General features: G+C 35.0%; 1 protein-coding gene across 3 annotated transcripts in view; it reads left to right on the top strand.

Annotated features, from left to right (window-relative positions):
- LOC110038866 (protein GLE1) overlaps positions 1 to 17,297 on the top strand; it is a 48,608-nt gene that overhangs the window by 9,865 nt on the left and 21,446 nt on the right. For all 3 annotated transcript variants that reach the window (XM_020743786.1, XM_020743787.1, XM_020743785.1), the window contains exon 7: positions 9,116 to 9,287. In XM_020743786.1, the coding sequence (XP_020599445.1) occupies positions 9,116 to 9,287 (172 nt within the window). The remainder of the gene's footprint in view (positions 1 to 9,115; positions 9,288 to 17,297) is intronic.

Below are 17,297 nucleotides of genomic sequence, written 5' to 3'. Positions count from 1 at the left end.
GCTCTTCGGTTGGAGAAGCTATATGCTCACCTTAGGAAGTGGCACTTTATGCTGACAAATGTATTTTTTTGGGCTATATTGTAACTGACGCAAGCATTCAAATGGACTTTATGAAGATAGAGGCTATTGTGTGTTGGACACTCCTATATTCCTTTATAGAGTTGAGGCAGTTTTTTGGGCTGGCATCCTTTAATAGGAAATTTATCATAAGCTTCAACACCATCACAACTCCCTTGACAATACTCTTAAAATGAAAGAAGTTTCAGTGGACAGAGGCCGCTCAATCCAGCTTTGACATCCTGAAAAAGAAGCTGACTTAGGTCCCAATGTTAGCCCTACTAGATTTCATTCAGTTTTTCAAGGTAGAATGTGATGATTCTACTGTTGGGATTGGAGTTGTGTTGAGCTAGGGAGTGCATCCCATAAAATTATTCAATGAGAAGAGGAGTTATACTTCAAGAGGAAATATTCCACATTTGATTAGGTGTTATTTATTATTGTGAGAGCTTTTAGTCAGTGGAGTCGCTATTTGTTGACTAGTGAGTTTACCTTATTCATGGATCATGAAGCTCTGTAGTTTATGAATAGCCACAACAAGCTAATGGGCAGACATGCTTCCTAGGCAGAGTTTTTGAGTTCATTTTAGTTTGTGCTCAAGTACAAGGTAGGGAATCATAATCGAGTAGCAGATGCCTTGAGTCGTCACACTTACTAATCACTTATATGCAGGCTAGAGTTGTGGTATTTGAGGTGGTGAAAGAACTTTATGTGGCAGATGAGGACTTTAGGGTGATTTGGATCAGTGTCAGGACAACCAACAGGATAGTACCTCAGATTTGATGGCTATTTGTTCCATCTGAATATTTTGTGTGTTTCTTGATGTTCATTGAGAGAGTTCATCATACAATAAAGTCACAAGTGGAGATTAGCATGTCATTTTGGCAGAGACAAGACCCTGGCACTTGTGTGGGAATATTTTTTCTGGCCTATATTGACGAAGGATGTAAAGAGGTATGCCAAACAGTGTAGAGTTTATTATCTGACAAAAATTAGGGGGTAGAATATAGAGCTATATTCCCCATTAACAATAACAGAGGCTCCATCGTTGGTTGTTAGTATAGATTTCGTTGTGGGTCTTTCTAGGACATTGCAGAATAAGGATGGAGTGATAATGGTGGTTGACAGGTTTTGAAGATGTCTTATTTTGTATTTTGCCACAGGACACTGGATGCATTACATGTAGCTGACTTTGTAATTTTGGGAGATATTGAGACCGCATTAGATACGAATGACCATTACATCAGATAGGGATGTCAAATTCTTGAGCTACTTGTGAGGACTGAAGCGGGCGTCCAATAGGCAGAACTGTGTCGCATCTCGTGTTTCTGGAGCGAAGCCGAATGCAGAGATTGCTGGATCTATTCGGTCTAGGCTCGGGGAGAGCCAGTTGGCTCTTCCAACATGAAGTACATCTTCTTTTAAATAGAGGGGCCCACTCCTAGCTATCCTAGAGTTATATATTTGTGTTCTTGGCATTTTAGGTTTTGATTTTTGGCGAGTTTCTGTCGAAATAGCCGACGTTTGTCTTCATCCTTTGAGGGCTGTATTTGAGGGTTTGAGTGGTTCTTCGACCGTATAGCTCTCTCGAAGTGGTGATTATTTTTCCTATCTCTTTCTGCATCCTGTCCACGTTGATCCTGACCGTCCTTCATTGCTGCAGCTGTCCCAGAACATCAGTCGTTGCTGTTTTTCACAGCAGTTTTTTAATTCCAGCCATTGTACTCGTTGCCCCGCCCCGTACTATTGTTGTCATGCAGTCCTTTGCATCCCTCTTCGCTGCCAACATCATTCCCCTCACTACCGCTACCATGAACAACACCTATTTGCAGTTCCGACCGTCCAACAACCTGTTCCTTTTATTCCAACTTGCTATCGTTGACACAACTACTCCCCTTTGTTGCCGTTGTCCTCCTCCCCTACTGTTGCAGCCTTACAACCCCTCCCAACCACTTCCCCAATGTCCAACACCTTCTTTCTTGTTGCCCCGGCCCAGCATAGCAACCACACTTGTTGTTCTTGCAACTTTGCTCCTCCCCTTTGTGGGGTTACCCCAATACTTTTGTTGTCGCCATGCCATCTAGTCCTTCCCACACCCTTGCTACCTCTCCGGAGGACCAAACTCTCATCGATCACCTCCACCACCCCAAGATGCATCCTAGTTAGAGTGTCTGTGTCATATCTTTTGCTATTTCTACTTTTGTTTGTGAGCTTGTACTTCCTTATTTTGAATTCAATAATAATATTTGAATTTTCTATTGTTGTTTGGGTTATGGGAGAAACTTAAGCTTCAGTTCAACTCAGCCACTCACCCACAGATAGATGGTTAGACAAAGATGTTGAACAGTAGTTTTGGGAATCTCCTGAGGTACTTTATAGGAAAGAACATCAAACAATGAGATTTGATTCTACGCCAAGCTAAATTTGCTTACAATAGGTCCTCGTGCCAGACTACAAGATATACTCCCTTTAAGATGTCTATGGGTACAACCAACCCACCCCACTTAAGAGTTAATACTACTTCATACTACGGAGGTTGGTGTGGATGTTGAGGCTAGAGTGTAGGAGATTCAAAGGCTACATGAGTAGGTAGAGAGAGTTCACCAAGCAGAACCATAATTACCAGGTGCAAGCTAATAAAACCATGAAGAATGTGAATTTTTATGAAGGAGATCGAGTGTGGATCCGATTGAAGAAAGTGAGGTTTCCCATGGGATTTTTTGGGAAACTCGAACCCAGAGCAAATGAACCTTTTAGGATCCTCAACAAGCCAAATGACAATGGCTATGGGATTGACTTATTGGGGAATTAAAACATTTCCTCTTCCTTTAACTTAGCGGATTTGACTTCATACTATGAAGAGATATAAGTTTCAACAGATGAGGTCGAAGCTCCCCTAACCCTGGGAGACTGACGCGAGGCATCTTATTTAACTCGACCAATTCAGCCTATGGTTATTGAGGGCCGGCCAATCCTCTCGTATTGGGAGTGCTGCCTCTTTTTGAAATGAGTGGCTAGTCCTAATTATCTAGAAATATATATTTGCTTTTATTAATGTTTAGCGTTCACATTTTTTTGTGAATTTTTTGGGATAACCTTTAACATCTCTTTCTCCCTCTACGGGATGTGTCCTAGGGTTTCAAGTAGTGCTCCGACTATATCTTGGTTTTGAGGTGGTGTTATTCTTTCTATATCCTTCCTCTTCCTTTACCCAGTGCTCCAACCTCCCCTTCATCGTCGGCCTTCTGCTGCCACCTAGGGACGGCAATTGTCTTAGTTCTCTCCCCTTCCAGCGTGCTAGCAACCTCCTTGCCACCACCCCGGAGGTCCAAACCGGCGCCATCTATAGTGTATTCCCTAGTATTTCCCTTTGTTATTTGTTTTTCCGTTGTAATTTCAATTTATGGGTTCTATAAATCTACTAGTGGTTGTGTTGTGTTTCTCCTCACATTATTTCCACACCGATTCCGGTATCAGTTACCTTTCATAATTTTCCAAGAATTAACATTGAAAGTGGCATAACATCTTTTTGCAGCTAGTTATTTTAGGGAGATCAAGCTTCTTCTCAGGTTAGGAAGTGCCTGATGTTGTTAGTTTCTAAGCATTTTTATTTGTTATCTTGGTTGGCACATTTCTAGCACCCATAATATTCAAGGGTTTATAATCAATAAGGCATAAAAGTTTTTTGCTGCTTAATATTTGAAGGAGATCAAGTTTCTCCTCAAGTTAGGGAAGTGTCTAATATTACCGGTTTCTAGACATTTTAATTTGTTGTCTTGGTTTTCCCATTTCTAAAGCACATAGCATTAAAGGGCTCATCATTACCATTGAACACATTGCCATAATTGTCTCTACTGTAGTTTTTCATTACTTTTTTTTTGGGGAAAGAATGTAAAGAAACACATGAGTTCAATATATATGTTTTTATTGGACTATCCATATTGAGTATTAGTGCATCCTTACTGTCTTTCATCGTTGTATATTGTCTTTTCTCTTGGCTTTTGACTTTTTTCATGCTTCTTTCTGCATACTTATGTGGATATCATTTAGTCAGTTGATCTTGATATTTGTTTCTGTTGTGATTTGATTATTAGTTCATATCATGTGATTTTGTTTTCCTTTCCTTTATTTTGCCTTTATTTTGAAACTTGATCCTAACATTTTTATTTAAAATAGATAACGATGTAACTTGATATTGCTTACCTAGTATTCATAACTTAGGATGACGTCTCTAACAATATGGAGCATCATGATGGATGACCTATATAAACTGCTGATAGTCTTTATGATGCCATTTTTGCTTCCATGCAATGATGAGAGCAAGCCTAAGGCATGCATCCTATCATCATAGTTGATGTTTATAGATTTTAACCGTCTTAGTGACTAAGTTGAATTCATTATGCTTCAATATAATATTTCAAGGTTAAAAAATTTATGCATTATATGTATCCTTGACTGGGGAGTTATTTTTATACACGTATTTTAAAGCATTAATGTAAAGATTTATCTAAGGGATAGGTGAATGTAACTTAGAGCTTTTTGCTCCTCAAGAGCCACTATACCTTATTGACTTATTTTGACTTTTACCCATCATTTCAAAAGAGCTCTTCCCGCAACAGGCCTGCCTCTTGGATTCATTGTCAGTTGAAAAAAAAAAATCAATTCTGAGGGTGCATGGATGATCTAAGTAGACATGGACAAGCTTGCCCCAGAACTTGAGGAATGCCCATACTTTAACCCTAAAGAGCAGTGTTTTTTTGAGGCCCAGTGTAGTTGATGCAACACCAACACAAAGTTTAAGGATGATATCACAACCAAAGCACTGTGTCAAGATTTGGATTCATTATCATGCACAAATTTCCAAGCAAGTGCACGATTGACCCGTTCTCCCTCTATATTCAATGGAGAATTTTTAAGAAATTTAAATTTTAGGTCTTTCGATGGGAAGGTCGGTCACACCAAATAAGTGAAGTTCGTTAAAGATTGCTTGCTTTTAAGTCCACTCTACCTATCTAAGTTTGACCAAAGTTTCCTATTTATGGAAGCTTCTTAATTATAACTCTTTGTTTCTTTCCTTTTCTTATATTAAGACAAGTCATCATCCATGTATTAGTAGTTTATTGGCTCATATTGCTTTACAAACATGCATAGGTAGGGCCATAGGCTTGAAAAGGGCCTGTAAATAAGCTCTTGCTTTATATGCTTCAGATCATTGAATAAAATTATTTTTTATATGTGGAAATTTTGTATTAGGTGGGGTGGCGACTCTATTCTTTGCTTTGGTGAGTGGTTTGGTGAGTCTATAGTTGTCTATTTCCTCTCATCCAAGATAGGCTTCACTAACTCTAAAACCTGACACTTTAACCCCAAGACACCTCTAACCTCCTTTATTCTCTCCTATACATTCTACCACATTCCATACAACTCCTTGTGACTAACTCCTCATTAATGTGTCAAGATACACAATCCAAAACTTGAATATTATGAGATAATTTCTTATTGTGAGTAGCCAAACAAATAAAAAAAATAAAAAAAATTCTTAGTCATTGATCCAAATTTCCTTGGATTCTTCCATTAGTTTTCTAACATCTCAAATCTTAGTTATGGAATTTCTCTCGTCCTCCAAAGGAAAAATTATCTATTCAAAGTCTAAAATTTTTTGCCTTTAATTTATCTTTATCCATTGTGCTATTACCCCCATATATCTCTATTTATCAACCCAAACGATCTCCAATCAAATTGCTGATTTCTCCATTAGATTCTGTAAGTCCCTATATACCACTCGCTTTTTTTAAGTCCCACATAACTCCTTATTTACCAACCAAATGAGCACCAATCAAATTGAATATAGTCTCAAAACCTTGGAACTTTTTTGATTCTTGGAACTTTTTTGAAAGTCATTGATTGCTATAGTCTCAAAACCTCAGAAAGTAGTCGCTAAGTGCTAGTCTCAGAACCTCAAAAGTTAGTGGTTGATTGCTTCAAGTTGAAGACACAAAAGAAAATATTTTTTTGCTACAATTCTAGGACCCTTGGCATACGGGATTTTCATGGAATGCATTGTGGCCTCTTTAATTCTTTTCAAGGTCTAAATTGTGGGAAATTTTGGAAAATAAAAGTTAATTCCTACCATTCGATGCTAGGATTATTAGAAGATTTAGTTTTTTATTACTTTTAAGAGAATTCTAGGGAATTTTTTAATTTGATCTTTCATGAGCTATATATAAGCTATATTTGACAGATATGGACATAGGCACAGATACTAGTATTGCAAAAAAAAATGGGACATAGACACATATTAGACATGCCATTATAATAAAATTATTAATACACACACTTAAAGTAATTAAATAAAATATTAAGAGTAATACGAATAAAAGATAAATTTAATAGCATTATCTTTCAAATATTAAGATGCCCATGACGAGAAATACCAGCCCAAACAAGCGATAGCTGCACCGCTCTAGCTCGTATGAGAAAATAATTTGGATGAATATATACATTTAACCTTTAAATAAAAAAATAAGTTTTTTTTACTTATAACAAATATACCATAGATGTTTAAATTTTTTATAATTTTTAATTAAATAATTTAAAATGCATGTCAATGGAGTGTCGGTGAGTGTCTGTGTTCAATAAGTGTCTGACATTGTGTCGTGTAATTCCATAAGCCAGGGACGTGTTCGGGAAATGTTTCCAACACGTGCACGTCTCTGACTTATGCAGTTGCAAGGCACATTAAAATAAAACTAATGCAAAGCAAACAAATTGTGCAAACCCTCTCACAATGTTAAAAATATAATAATGGAAGGTGACAGGATAAGAATAAGAGTAAGAAACTTTATATTTTAGTTGAAACTATATTAAAATGATATACAACTAGACGTGCTATTATTTTATTTTAATAGAAATTGTAATTTTGAATGACATTTCCTTAAGTGTGAAAGGTGTACAACGATTACAAAATAAATAATTAAATAAAATTTCTCAAGCCAAATTGAAATAGCCAAGTTCATGCAAAATTATTATTGAAGACAGAGAGCCTAAAATTCAATGATTTAAATTTTAGAAAGAGAATGTCTAGATAAAAATAATATAATGAGCACATAATTAACTCCAATAAATTTTTTATAATTTATGTCATGATAAATGATCCACTAACCAACTTGAGTTTGTCGAAAGTAGAGCTAATGAATCATGTTTTTAAAAATTGGACAAAATTGTTGGGTTTGATTGGTTCAAACACGAGCTAATAATTCTATGATTGGTTCAATCAATGTCCAAAATAACTTTCATACAAAACTGACAATTGATTAGTAAACTATTTCGATTTTGAAAAAAAATCATGGTTTTAATATTGAATAATTTTTGTTTTTGGGATTTTGATTAGATGTGACTATATTGGTTAAAATTGTGTGATACGAAACATGCCTCAATACTTTTTTGAGGAGATAAACAAGAAAGCTTACACCTCATGTGCTTGGTTGTGGCTTACATACACCTCACTCATGTTGAGACACGCCTTGGTACACCTCATCCAGACTGAGACATGCCTTAGCTCTTTTTTTTTTGTCTGAGGTGTAGGCTTCTTTTTTTTTTAAAAAAAAACCTGAAATACCGAGTTCCACTTAACATAAACCTCATGTTCTTTGTAGAAATGACCTCGCTGCTGGTCTTCTCTATCCTATCTGTGGCTTTTGATCTTTATTGCCGCTGACGCCACTACCCCACTCCTTTATCAAGATTTCTTAAAAAAATTGTGAACAAACGAAATCCTATTTTTTTTTACCTTTTCTAAGTGGCTAAATCTATTTTTTTAAAAAAATTTATTTATGCTTTTTGTTCTTTGAATATTGTTTTGCTCAAACTTTTTTGAACGAGATTTAATAGTTTAGGATTTTATGGGAATGGTTAGAGGAAATGAGAAAACCTCCATTGAGAGGCATAACTAGTCGACATTTGAGGGAATGATAAAATTTATATTTATATAAATTACAATTATTGATAGAAGATTGTTAGGTGTTGCATGATTGGGAAAGTGCCTTTCTGGCTCTCACACGAATGTTGTAGAGCATGCCAAAATATCTCAGGCAATGAATGCGGAGATCCATGCATATATGAAGATGATGACATGAAAGCATTTTACATAGTAATTTCACAATAGAGTGAATGCTAGTTTTTGTTATGGAAGCTGGCCTAGTGACAGATTAATTATTTTATTTGCAACAAGTTTCATATAAAGGTATCATTGGGCCTATGGAGTAATACATAATAAATATGGAGGATGGTATTGATGATGCAAAGGTAGTTGATAGATGCCTCTTGAAAGTGCTAGAGAGGTACACATGTCTGTATAGATATTTGGAGGCTCTGATGATTTTGGAGCAGACTTGAGTGGTGATCATGTCTGATGATTGCTCTGATGTTTTATTTTTTTATTCTGTTAGAATTTTAATATGTTAATTCTTAATTAACATTTTGAAATTTGTGTAATAATTATACATTCACACAACTTTTTTAGATTGAGGCTTACACCTCAAAGTGACTTTAGGCTCACACCTTATTTTGCGGACAAGAAAATGACTGAATGCTCGATCACACATTTTTAATCCTTGATTTTAACAGCCACCACTTAGATAATCTTGGCATGAATGTCTAATGGGATGACATGTTGTTGTGCCACTTTTCTTTGAGGGTTGAGATGCTTTGGAGTATCGAAATAAAACAAAATAACTGCCTTCAAGATTGTGAACTTTTGGAAATGTATGTATGATTCATTTTGTATTTCTTTTTTAGTAGTGCCACATGCAAGGCATGCATATGACTTCCCAACTCCTTGGCATTGTTGCTTATGTTGAACAATAAAATAGGTGTTTCATTCCTCTTGTTGATTGAACGTTTTTTTAATGATTTGTTTCGAGTCATCTATTTTTTGTTTAGTTTTTTTCTTCCTTAGGTGGAGGCACCCTATCCCATGTCATGAGATAGTGTTGTAGCTTTCTGTGATTATTTTTTTATATCCTTGAAAAACATGCATTAACACTTGCCGCTATTGCAGAGCTGAAATACTTGATAATCACTTGTCCATCCTACAAAGGAATCACGAACAAAGATCACAAATTGAAGAAAGAAGAATTAGAGATGATGCAACACTTGAGGAAGCGAAGAGGAAGGAGAAGGCTCTAATTGATGAGAAACTGCGTCAAGAGAAATCTAAAGCGGAAGCAGAGGTTGGTATTTCATTTGTTAACATCTAAAACAAAGTAATTTGTATGATCTGAACATAGTATATATTTTCCTAGAATGATATGATGTATTAAATGTTTTTATAGATATATATTTTTTGTTTTATTTTATATTTCATGGCTTGAGATGATGGGATTTACATTTTTTCTTACTGTCTTTATGGATCCTTAGCTTGATATTAGATTGTAAGGATACGTCTTTCTAGCAAGTCAATGATGTGTGGCGAATTTTGTAGCTTCAAATGTAAATTATGGAAAATTATTACAAGTTATTTTTTTTCCCTGCTCTTTCATCATCTAAATGCATTGCTTATTTTCTAAATTGTGTTTTTTAGAAGAGCTTATATTTAAAGACTTTAGATGATGTGGTGATATTTTATTGGAAATTAAATATATTATTGGCATATTGATAATTGTTGACTACCTTTAAGAAAAAGAAAAAGGATTATTTTATTTATAATGTTATGTTCTATTTTCCATTCTAGTGTTAAAGTTGTCTTTTGGTTTACTTGGACATAATTGTGTTGAGGCGAGGGCGAGAAACTTACTATAATATGAACTTTATTTTTTCTATATTTACTTATTTTACCTTCTTTTTTAGTTAAGCTTAAACTACAGGAACAATCAATCATTTTGTTGTTACATTCCATGCATCCTCAGATGAGTTTCGTTTCCCATAAAGTATTTCATGAATATCTTAGGTTTAACTTAAGGATGTTTTAAAATTTGGTCTACTATCATGCACAAGATTGTAGTTATTGTCAATATTACTTCCCAAGTTTTTAGAAGAACATTAATTTGCCATTTCATTTATTTATATGATGCATTATATGCATGTGCTGGACATATTTAGGACATTTTTCTTTTTTAACGAAGCATGACATTTATTAGAGGTGGACATTTCTATTAGACACATGTTCTACCATCACCCATCCGGGCTATTATTACTTGAGTTAAGTGGGTTAAAACTAGTTTGTGTAGACTGCCACATGACATACACTACTCTTTCATAATCTAATAGGTCTAGCTAGATCATTTATATGGAAGTGCGCACAATTACATTTATGAAAATTTTTATAATATTTCTAATAAACATCACAGGTAAATAACACATACCAATTATCTTCCTAATGCATCACAAATATTCTTGCTCTTTTTGGTACACTAAAAGCTATGAATCAAATCATAACACGAAGGAAAAAAATTATTCATTTTACTATGACTCAACTAACCTTTTTTCTTACCTTAAATAATGATTATAGTAATAACCAATGAGCTATATAGTTCAATGGGTTAAACAACTTTAATACTGAGCTCAAAATGTAAGGAAAAAATAGTGGAGTTGCTGATCATTTAAACTTACATCAGTACTATAGACATAACTTGTTAGTGCAGTAAACCTTAATTCAAGATGTGCTTTGATAATTAAATAATTAAAGGAGTAATTATAAGTAATAAATATGAATGTTTGTATGAAAATGAAATCCAACTGTCTAGTGTCCAATCATTCAATTCAAAATGCTTGTTAGATATATGTATCCAAAAACATATTTACTTTAATTTTCTATTCTCATTCTTATTTTTCTGTCTTAGAAGCATGATATAATATCTATCTAAATTTTGACACATTTATATATCATTATAATTGTCACCTAGCTACTTATCCCGTTATCACAATTGATTATGGTAGGACACTTTCTAACATAGCAGTTGTCTAAGGACTCCATGATGAATGTTAGGTTATTCCAAAATGGTGGTTATCGAGAGTTGAGAATGCTCTTCTAACCCACATTGTGACTCATTGCAAAAGAATGTTTGTAACTTTGCATATGTTGTGATAATCTGCAATTTATCATGTATAATACGACCTTTCATAATTTTTTTTGTTTTATCATCAATATCATATGCATTTAAAATGTGCTTAACATTTTATGCGCATGTCATGATAAATTTGTTTGACTTGTAATTTTGAAATAGAGATGCAATTGGCGAAGCAACATATGAATTTTGAATATGCATAGTAGGCCATAAGATTTGCACAATATGAAAATTACAGGTAATTTTTTTTAACAGGCGATCATTTGCAATGTATTAGACTTCTTGATTACCCCTTCTTGCCAAATACCCTACAAGAATAAACATAAAGGTTAAATGTAGTTATGGCAATTTACAAACATCAGGCCTACACAAACTTTATCACCTATATTTGAGATCTAATATCTGACCACCAATGATAGATTTTACTCGAAATGGATTTCCTTACTTTTATCATCTCAAAATCTTAATTTTAATAAACGGCCTAGGCAAATTAATTTAAATAAATTCCTGATTCAATAATATAAGTACAACTCAATTGATCTCAATATGACATATTTACTTTGAAAGGTTTTCCTCGTCCAAGCTTTTATGCTTATCAACCCAAACCTAAACCCTATTCAAAGAAGAACTGAAAAATTAGGTTTTTATCTTCAAACCTTGGATTTTCTTTCTCTGCTACCCTTCCCACGGCCTGCTCTCTATTAGACTTATGCTTGCTTGTAGCTGATGGTTGCAGGATAAAGTGAGATGCTAAGTTATTTATATATAGAAGTTAACAGAGCTGCCAATTTTTCACAGCCGTTTATTTGTCCATTTAAAATTTGATGTGTCTATGTGCTTGCACGTGTGTGTGTGAAATTGAGGAAAAAATTTTGGTTTTATCTTTTTAACAATTTTGGGTATCATACATGCCAAATAAATTTTTAAAAGCACCTTCAATTTGGTCTCTGATATGCAAAGTCTTTTTTTTTTTCAATGAAGGTTCTCAGTTAGCAGACTTTTAACTGAAATTAATTTATAAAAATTGCCTTCATATTTTGCTACCCTTTCCCTAACTTGGTAGTCTTCACATAATCTGTGGCATAAGCATGTAGATTGCTACATTTGTGACATGTACCTAAAATTTCCATTTTATTATACAAATCTAAGGTCATTGATAAGAGATCAAAGGAGCTCATGGTGGATTATGAGAGCTCCTCCGCTTATGATTGATTTGAGATCTATACTTCTAAAAAAAAAATGTAGATCACCAAATTGCTTATCTCTTATTCTTCCATCTTGTTGGCAAAAAAATAGAGCTCAAAAAATTTTGAGAGGAAAATAAAGTAGATCAAAAAGTATTCTTAAACAATCAGCCAAAAAGGATTTTCAAGTCCATTGTTTTTTTTTTTTCAAAAAGCAGATTTTTTACTTTTTATTTGATAATAAAGATTTTCTTACTGCACATTTCTCCTTTTTGGTCATTTTTTTCCCAATAGAGATTTAGAAGGAGACAAGGAAACCGATCAGATATGAATGTCTTCTTAACTGATATTTTGCTGTGATGACATGGTTGAGATGACCCTATTTGATGGCTAAATATTGAAACAATACATTCTAGTGCCAGGGATGGAGCATGTGGTTTAAAAATGTGATAGACATCGAGCAAAGAGGTTGTACAGATGCGATTGATGGTCAAGGGATATCAATATCTTGATTAAGAATGCTGGAGATGTGTTGAAGATTTTTTATGTGTGGAAACTCAAATGGTACTTTGGTTGATGGTTTCACTGGTTGCCTGATTCAAATAAATTTTTATTTCTTGTAGCAAGAGATAGGTTTTTGTGGAGAAAAGATTTTGTTCAATTTGAAATCTTGGAAAGTTTCAAGGGAAATGGAGAGTTTATTTTAAAATTTGTACGTTTAATCATGTTAAATGCCTCAAAGGACTGTGATGTTATCCGTATTTATAGTTTAATTATCATAGAAGGAAAAAAATATTCTCATATTTCATTTTTTTTTATTTATCTTAAATTTTTTGTGCAGCCTTGAACTACAGATTTTTTATTCTTTTGAAGATATTTGATTCTTTTGGACCTGGATGTTGAAAGAAGCATTTTAGCCCTTTTTGAATTTTTTAGTTTTATTTTATTACATTTTTCTCTGACTCTTATTCTCTTTCCTCTTCCTACTATGCTGTATTTGGCGACTTGCTGTCCCTTCCTCCCTCCTGTTCTCCTTCTGTCCCTTTCTCCTTCCTGTTATCCTCTTTCTTGTATTTCTCTTGCCCTTACGTTGGTTAAGGCAAAAAAGGAGTGGAGACTCAGTGCAACTCAATGCAGAGAGGCATTAGGTTATATTAAACTGAATGCTAGGAAAGAATGGCTGGGTAATATTTTGGTTCTTGGATAAGCTTTGAATTACAAGAGAAGTTAGCCGGGCTAGAAGAGGAATAATTGAACAGATTCTGGGGTATTTGAATCTTTTCTTGGCCATTATTCCTTTTTCTTTAATCGTCATCATTTGCTAGTATAGAGCTGCCATGTGCATGCCCACTTCCATTGCTTTAATTTGTCTCTTTTGGGGGCTACTTTGTTGCGGCAACAATTCTTGCTTTATATTATACCTGATTGCTTTCATCCTGGAGTACAAGAACAAGTGGTACGAGGAGTTTGCTTTTTATGTGTCACCCTCATTGTCATTATCTTCTATCCTTCTTGCTAATTATTTGTTGGTGGTGAGAGTTGGTAGTGGACCGGCTAGCTATCTACCTTCATGCAATGATCAATACTTTGCTAGTGACTATGTAGTGGGTTAAATGGTATATTTATATAATTGAAAAGTTGGAGAAGCAATGATAAAAGTTTTATTTACTCATTGAGGGGTTGTTTGATTGGCAAAGGGTATTGCATTTGAAATGCATGGGTTTAGAAATTTAGCCTGTTTGGTTGGCTGAAAAATAAATCCAATATGTTTAAATAAATCCAATATAAACTTGCAGTGAATTTCAAATGCAGGTGGTAGTTCATTTTGAGTGTATTTGAAATTTGTTAAATTTAGTTATTTTTAATTACACACCACAAATGGTGGCTATCACCACAGCTGTCCTAGCCACCTCGACCACTATTGTGCTATGGTCGGTTTCTGTTGACCATTCCTCATTGTTGATTGCCACCTGCATCCACCAATCACTATTGGCCCGTCGCTGCCCGACAACCACCATTCGGCCCTTGCCGCCCCTCTATGTCTGCTACCATCGACGACCATTGTTGGGTCGCTCCCTGCACCGCGACGACCTCTCATGCGCCACGACAATTGCCCCCTGCGCTGCCATTATCACCCCTTCTATCGCCAGGCCCCCCTGTGTTGCCACAGCCGCCACTGGCCTTCCACCCGTGGGCCGCCACTGGGCTTTTGCTTGTTGGCCATTGCCATTGTCTGTCGCTAACTGTCCTCCATCACGGTCTGTCACCAATCGCCAACTCTGTTATATATTTATTTTACTTTTCTTCAAGCCAAACATAAAATGCAAACTATTGTATTTATTTTACATCAAATCAAATAGTTTCAAAGTATTCATGATGCATTACATTTCAATTACACATTATTTCTTTCACACTATTTCTTTTTCAGTAAATCAAACAATTCATTAGTTATTAGGCCTTTATATAACCTTGTTGATGCATGTGAGGTTGGTCCAATTAGAATGCACAAAGGCTAATACTGGAAAAGTGCAACCCATTTATAACTATAAGTTATTTTTTGTATTAAAAAGGTATTGGAGTGTCATATGAGAGTGATGCACGGGGACTTCTGCAAACATTAACAAAAGTCAACGAATTGAAGTTGAATGTTGGATGGCAAGAACATGATCATATATGGGGTTCATGGCTAAAACAATAAAATCATATTATAAAATTAGCTTTATTACAAGTAAGCTATATAACCTTATAACAACATTCAACATATTCTCCTTCCATTTAAAAACTTAAACATGAATATTGATGAAGGTGTGGATACAATTTGTTGTATCTTAAAAATATAGGAATGTTGATGCTTAGGGCGGGATTGGATGGTAAGTATTTATAAGAGTAAAGTGTTAAAATAGTCTCCTGACTATTTGTATGAGGTTGTTTTAGTCTAAGAGTTTATAGAAATGCTAAGTTAGTTCCTAAATTATTTGAATCGGGGATCTAATAGTTCTCTATGGGGATTATTTCCGCTCCAATTTAAAGTCTATGGACTAATTTGACACTTTTATAGACTCTGGGACTAAAACACCCCCATGAAAATTGTCAGGGGATTATTTTGGCACTGAACTTGTATTTATAATAACCGAGACTACTAATATATATAAAAAAATATAAAAACATTTGTGGTCACTATTCAATTCGTAGCTTGCGAATGTGTAGGTTTTGTGAATTGAGCATGATCATTTCATTGATATGAAAAAGTGTATAAATACATGTTATATGAATTATAAAATAAGAAGGATATAAGAGTCATTTCACTAGGAATCAATTCATTATTTAATAACCACTTAGAGATAAAAGAAAAGATATAATGTAAGAAATACATAAAAGAGGAAATAACCGAAAAGGAAATAAATAAATACTAATAACTTCTAATAGTCCCCCTTTAAATTAAAGCATAGATGTCAATCATGTTCAACTTGAACTTGAAATCGTCAAATAATGACGGAAGAAGATTCTTTATGAGAATATCTGTATGTTGGCCAGTGGAGAGGACAATCAGAACACAAATCTCCCACAAATCAAGTTTTTGCTTGTTAAAGTGATGGTCAATCTCGACATGCTTGCTACGATCATGTTGGACCGGCTTATGATTAATGCTGATGGCGTCTTTCTTGTCCCAAAATAGCTGCAGATGAGCGGTGCCCGACATAAGTAACTTTGGAGTAATCATAAAGAACAAAACTCTGAGTTCAACACTGCTACGGGCAACCACAAACTATTTTTTTACTTTTCCACGTGACAAGGTTTCCTCACATGAAGAAGCAATAACCTGAGGTAGATCATCGTTCATGGATGAACCCAATCCAGTCAACATTCATATAAACTGCAACAAATCGAGAAATGTGACGAGAGAACAACACAATTGAGTTCGGTGCGCCTTTTAAGTAGTGGAGGATTCGATTGACAGCAGTGAGATGGTGCTCGTAAATGTCATGCATAAACTGACTTACCATACCAATGGCGTGACATATCTTGGAGCGTATGGGTGAAGTAAATGAGTTTACCTACTAGGCATTTGTAGTATGTTTTGTTCACCAGAACGATATTGGGAACTTTTGCCAATTTCTTATCGGGATCCACCAAGTCAACTATCGGTTTGTAAAGAAGTAGATTAGTCTCAGTCAGTAAATCTATCACATATTTGTGTTGGGAAAGGCTAATGTCCCGAGAGGACCGAGCTATTTCCATTCGTATGAAATATCGGAGAGAACCCAAGTCTTTCATCTCATAAGATGAGGCTAGTATGCATTTGAGAGATTCAAAGGCTAGCTGATCGTTACCTGTGAGCACGATGTCTTTGACATAAACAATAATGATGGCAATTCGGTCACCGGATGAATGACAAAAACAACAACATATGATCAGATTGGGCCTGAGAGAATCTCGACCCACTACAACTTACGTAAATTTGTCGAACCAGGCCCGTGGTGATTGCTTCAGGTCATAGATAAACTTCCGCAATCAACACACTTCTCCACAGGAAGAAATCAAAGCCCAATGAGAGAGACACATGCACCTCCTCAAGATCGCTGTTAAGAAAAACATTCTTGACGTTTAGCTGAAGTAAGGGCCAATCCAGATTCACGGCTAGAGATAACACAACCCGAATAACGTTTAGTTTATCTACCGCAGCAAATGTCTCTTCATAGTCAACCCATAAATTTGTGAATATCCTTTGATGACTAACCACACCTTGTTGCATTCAAAAGATCTACCGGACTTAAATTTAGTGTTGAAAATTCATCTGTACCATCGCTTTCTTTCCTCAGTAAAGATCAATTATATCCCAATTATGGTTTTGTACATAGCTAAACATCAACATGTACCATATCCATATTGAGTCTATATAGAATCTTGCCTGGGGCATGGAGTATGGAGAATGTAGACTTCAATTTAATTTTGCTAAAAATATAGAATCTTGCATGGAGCATGGAGAATTTGT

The sequence above is a fragment of the Phalaenopsis equestris genome, unplaced genomic scaffold (genome assembly GCF_001263595.1).
Source record: "Phalaenopsis equestris unplaced genomic scaffold, ASM126359v1 Scaffold234206, whole genome shotgun sequence".
In the NCBI taxonomy this organism is placed as follows: domain Eukaryota; kingdom Viridiplantae; phylum Streptophyta; class Magnoliopsida; order Asparagales; family Orchidaceae; genus Phalaenopsis; species Phalaenopsis equestris.
This window is presented reverse-complemented; position numbering and strand designations above follow the sequence as displayed.